The following is a 5,482-nucleotide window of genomic DNA, read 5'->3' as shown; positions in this document are numbered from 1 at the left end:
GGGCGCAGTGTGTTGGACCGGGTCCTGCTCTCTAGTGGGTCTGGGGTTCGAGTCCCGCTTGGGGTGCCTTGCGACGGACTGGCGTCCCGTCCTGGGTGTGTCCCCTCCCCCTCCGGCCTTACGCCCTGTGTTTCCGGGTTAGGCTCCGGTTCCCCGTGACCCCGTATGGGTCAAGCGGTTCTGAAAATGTGTGAATGAATGAATGAGCGTTATTGCTATGTATGTTTACACATACAAGGAATTCGTCTTGGTGACAGAAACTTCCACAGCACAGACAGAATGACAGCGGCAAGACACAGATAATAAAAGTACAGTGGGCTGATAAAAGATTAACAAATAAAAAGAAAAATAGAGTATAAAGTACCCAATACACAAAATAGACACTAGACATTATATGTTTCTATGGGTATGTTATATACAATGCAAGGGAAAGTAAATAAGAGATATGATGTGAAAAATAAATATAAATAGCATTCTTTATTGCACCACTTTACTCCCTAGGGGGGATTTAGCTGTTCATGAGGTAGATGGCCTGAGGAAAGAAACTTTTCCTGCGCCTGGCCAGACAGCAGAAGTTCGAAGTTCCTTTATCCTGACACATTTATACTCGAGAAGGTGGCGGTGGGAGTCGAGCTCACAGCCCTCGGGCTCTGCCATAGGATGCGAGTTCGATCTACATGCAGTTTGCGTTTTCACATGGTTTTCCTCACACAGTCCTCTGTGTGTGTGTGTGTGTGTGTGTGTGTGTGTGTGTGTGTGTGTGTGTGTGTGGTGGTGGTGGGGGGCCACGCAGCCTTGAACTGCACCTGCACAGATGAACCAGCTGAGCAGCTCCTGGGGGGCCCTTTGGAGACTCAGTGAAGGCCATGTCACCTTACCGTGTTTTACCTCATTTCCCCATCCTGCCACACACAGAGGCCACTGGCGCAACCTGCAGCCACATCCTGAGGTTGGATGGCACTTTAAATATGCAGGTGGACAAAAGGTCTCGAGAAGGTCGGGCTCCCTCAAAGACGCGGAGGACGTGGGTCCAGGAGTGGCCATGGGGGGCAGCACAGTGGAGCTAATAGAGCCCCCCACCCCCCTCATGGCTGCATCTCTACTCCTCCACATCTTAATTACCACACCTGTCCCCACCCCCACCCCCAGAGCTGCTTCCTGTCAGTCCTGTCTCCCTTCCTGCTGAAACTCTCTCACACACACACATCGTCTGAACCGCTTGTCCCAGTCAGGGTCGCAGGGAGCCGGAGCCTAAACCGGCAACACAGGGCGTAAGGCTGGAGGGGACGCACCCAGGACGGGATGCCACTCTATCACAAGACACCCCAAGCGGGACTTGAAGCCCAGACCCACCGGAGAGCAGGACCCAGTCCAACCCACCGCGCACCCCCCCCCCCCCCAAACACACACAGACACACAGAGCTTAATAGTAAGTTGTTCCACAAGTGTATTCCTGCAGCCTCAGTTGCTCAGACTGTGCCAGGGAGCATGGCTTGGCAGAGTCCTCGTCTTTCTGTCTCTGCCCTGTGAGACACACACTCCATGGCTCACACACAAACAGATACAGTATACTACAGCTCCACATGCGTACGCGCACACACGCACACACACACACACACACACACACACACACACTAAGCTCTTGGTGCAGTTGTGGACCTCACATACAGTTCTGGGCTCGGGGCTCGATGTGTGTAAGGATTCCCCCCTCCTGCTGCTCCAGCAACAGGCTGAAAGCCGGCTGAGAGCAGAGCTGCAATTTTGGTTTTGAATAACTCATGCCCCTGCGTGCACACACACACACACACACACACACACAAACACAAAGATGTGCTGCTTCTGCTTCACCACACTGCTACCTGTTTATAAGTGGACAGAGATCTTTCTCCCAGCTGGTCTGTCCTCCTTTCACGATCTATCAATCAAACCGGACACTCACTCATTTTCCTACCTTCTCGGCTAAGAGTCTGGGAGTAACGTTCGACTCAAGTCCGTCTTTCTCTCAGCACATCAAATCCACAACCCGGTCCTACAGATACATCCTGCATAATATTCGCAGGATCCGTCCTTACCTCATAACTGACTCTGCCCAACTACTTGTCCGGGCCATGGTGACATCCCGTTTGGACACTGCAACTCTCCTGTGTGGCCCTCCTGCTACTGCCATCAAACCTCTGCAGCTGATACAGAATACCGCGGTACAAACTGCGTTTGACTTGCAAAGCGTTCCCATGTATCGCCTCTACTCGTTTCTCTGCACTGGTTTCCTATCGCTGCCCGGATCAAATTCAAGACCCTGGTTATTGTCTACAAATACGTCAATAGAACTGATCCCAGGTATTCGCAAGACTTGATCAACTGCTACACCCCAACCGGACCCCTTCGCTCGTCTACTTCTGCTCGCTTAGTGGTCCCGTGCAGGAAAGGTAAAGCACGGAAGTTCTTGGTTCTAGTTCCGTTGTGGTGGAACAACCTCCCCCTCTCACTCAGAACTGCTGAATCTCTGTCCACATTTAAAAAGGGTCTGAAAACTCATCTCTTCCAAACTCACTTTGTAAGGTATAAATGTTCATGATGATTCTTGGATCAATCCTTTGCAGAGCCTCTCCTGCAATGTAACGTAAATGTTTATATGTATGTAAAAGAAATACTAGGAAGGCGATCAGGAGTCGTTGATATTCTGATTTATGCAGCTACTCGTGTGATGAACGTTGGTTCATATGGTGAAGGAAACTAACTGTACTTAAAAATCACACGTCTGTATCTAAGTGTCTCTACCTGCTAATGTAACAAACACATTGTATTTTCTATGAGATGTTTGTCTCTTTGGAGAAAAGTCTCTGATAAATGAATAAATGAACATGTAAAAGGGGCCCCGGGAGGCAGGTGCACAGACAAGCAGGACCAGGGGCCATGAGGACTAGAGGTGGACTCGCGACGGGGTTCGCGAAGGCCGTCCACCATGATCTTGACGGTGTGCTGGTAGGTGGCCACTTCGGGTTGAGTCCTGAACACTGTCATGGTCCTGTGGGGGACAGCACAGAACACACACCTGGTCAGCTTCCATCTCATTGCGTCATCTTGACCACGTGTGTGCGTGTGAGCGAGACCCCTGATCACAGTGTGGGCTGTGAACCATGCGATCCATCCTCTGGTTAAAGTGTGTATCATAAGGATAACAAAACTGCACTTCTCACACAGGTGTTCATGTCAAAAAGGAAGACCGAATGTGTGTATCACTGTGTGCACACACACACCGCCTTTATTCGCTTAGCTGATGCTTTTCACCAGTGAATGCTGTGTACCGTAGTATTTAGAACACACCTTGTCACCACAGGCGATTTACTCCGTTAGATGCACTGCAGTACAGTACCCTATTGGCAATTTAGAGTGAGCAATTCTGTTGAACGTATGGCTGTGGGAGAAAACCAGAGCACCCAGAGAGAGCCCATGCGAACATGTATGAGCCACACAGACTGAGCAGGGATCAAACCCACATCCTCTTGTGCCACTTGGGTTGGTGCTGTGAGACGTCACCTTTGCGCAGTGTGTGTGTCTGTCCCATTACTAGGAATACAGGTGATTTATGACGGTTTGACTTTACGATGGTGAGCTGGCGATACACATTCAGCAGAAACCGTACTTTGAATTTTTCCCGGAGAAGCGATATGCGGAGCGATACTCTCTCGCGATGCTGGGCAGTGACAGCGGTCCGCGTCCCCCGGTCCATCATGCACAGGTGTGTCTTTGTTAGGTGCGTTAAATGCGTTTTCGACTTACGATATTTTCTACTTCCGATGGGTTTCGCGGAACGTAATCCCATCATAAATCAGGGACCACCTGTAATAGAATCATCGAGCTGGAGCCACACACGGACTCCCCCACCCACCTGGGCCGCTGCGGCCCACGAAGCGCAGATCGCTGACGTGCGCCACCTGCTGTGTGACCGTGGCGCTGGCGCTGCGCAGCTCTGCCGAGTGGTTCGTGTCGTTATTGGCTATGATGGTGACCAGCGTCCTGTCCGGCACGTTGTTCAGCACCACCACTAGGCTATGGGGAGGAGCGCGGCAGGGAGCGTGAGCTCCGACAGGTAAAACGCGGTACGACTCAATGCAAGACGTGAAGTGGTGCTGCTGATCACCCAGCAGCGTGCCCTACAGTCAGCTGTCATAAACACACACACACACACACACACACACACAAAGCCCTTCCTGTGCAAGACGCTCAGGGTACCTTGAAGGCGACAGGCAGCGTCTTGTTGCAGCGTCTTGTTGTAGCGCCAGTGGGGCGGCAGCACCGAGCACAGGAAATTGGGGCTTTCGGTGCGAACCAGCTATCAGAATCAGAACGAGCTTTATTGCCAAGTATGTTCACACATACAAGGAATTTGTCTTGGTCCAGAATGTTCTGCCAGCACATCCACCACGGTCCTGTCCAGGTGGACCGCTGCTCTCGCACCTTGGGCTCACCGAGGGCCGCATCTGAAAAACAGACACACCGGGTGGGGGGGGCTCCATGTACTGCTGGGGACCACACACAGACCCCAGGCGCCGTCCAAAGCATTCAAACCAGTACCAGGAGGGCAAGCGGGCACCACGCATGTCGTCTTTGTGTCTGTGTGCTAACGTGTGTGTGTTCTGTGTCGGTGCCACCAGCACACCAGTTATTGCCACAGTTGCTCCCGTTGCCCCTGAAGGTGATCGCTATCTATCCCATGATCCTCAGCGGGTTGACGCTGCTCCATCGTGGTCCTGCTCAGGAACAAAACCTGCGTGTGAATTTTACACAAATCACTCGTGACGTTTAGTGGCGTTTCAGGACGGGCCGTGATTTCCAGTCACATCTGTTTTTTGACATTTTTTGTGTGAGATGATCTTCAGTGTCACTTGTCGTCAGGACAGTTGGTCATTTTCTGGACAAACTGCAGGAGGAAACCGCTGGAGGAACCAGGACGATGTCGTCGGATTTCACAAGCGCATTCCATTCGTTCGCGAGATCGTCTTTGGACTCCTGGGACTTCCGGCGGAGGACATTGTCTGCTTCCAGAGGAACGGGCCGTTGTCCTTCTTTGACGTCACGCTGGCAACCGACGAACGTTATCGGAGGGTGTTGGAGACGTGTAGGGTGAGTGCAACGCATTCCAAGCTGCTCCCCTACTCCATTGAGCCACTCTGGAGGACAGATAGAAGAGTTGTGACTGTCCGCTTCTTCGACTCCTTTGTGTCGGAGGACGTCACGGCAGCTTTCCTGGGGGATTTTGCCGACGTCTTCCCCGGACATGAGGAAGACAGGGACCTTCTGGGCATCTGGACTGGACGGAGACGCTTTTCAGTTCGCCTGTGTTCCGACCCTGCGGGGATGGACGGTTATAGGCACCCGCCTGCGTATTTCACCTCTGGTAAGGCAAGAGGCTACCTATTTTATCCTGGTCAGCCTCCCTCCTGCCACTTGTGTCTTGGTCAGGGACACACCAGGAGATCAT

At 52.1% G+C, this 5,482-nt stretch overlaps 1 protein-coding gene across 1 annotated transcript; it reads right to left on the bottom strand.

Annotated features, from left to right (window-relative positions):
- Positions 1 to 1,423: 1,423 nt before the first annotated feature.
- On the bottom strand, positions 1,424 to 4,601 carry LOC108931706 (uncharacterized). The gene is made up of 5 exons (XM_029258171.1): positions 4,470 to 4,601; positions 4,246 to 4,333; positions 3,874 to 4,045; positions 2,796 to 3,025; positions 1,424 to 1,524 (listed from the first exon to the last, which is right to left on the bottom strand). Exons 1-5 carry the CDS (start codon positions 4,599 to 4,601, stop codon positions 1,424 to 1,426), a joined length of 723 nt encoding a protein of 240 aa, XP_029114004.1.
- Positions 4,602 to 5,482: the final 881 nt, after the last annotated feature.

Source organism: Scleropages formosus, chromosome 14 (genome assembly GCF_900964775.1).
Source record: "Scleropages formosus chromosome 14, fSclFor1.1, whole genome shotgun sequence".
In the NCBI taxonomy this organism is placed as follows: domain Eukaryota; kingdom Metazoa; phylum Chordata; class Actinopteri; order Osteoglossiformes; family Osteoglossidae; genus Scleropages; species Scleropages formosus.
The sequence above is the reverse complement of the archived record's forward strand: the minus strand, read 5'-3'. Positions and strand labels throughout refer to the sequence as shown.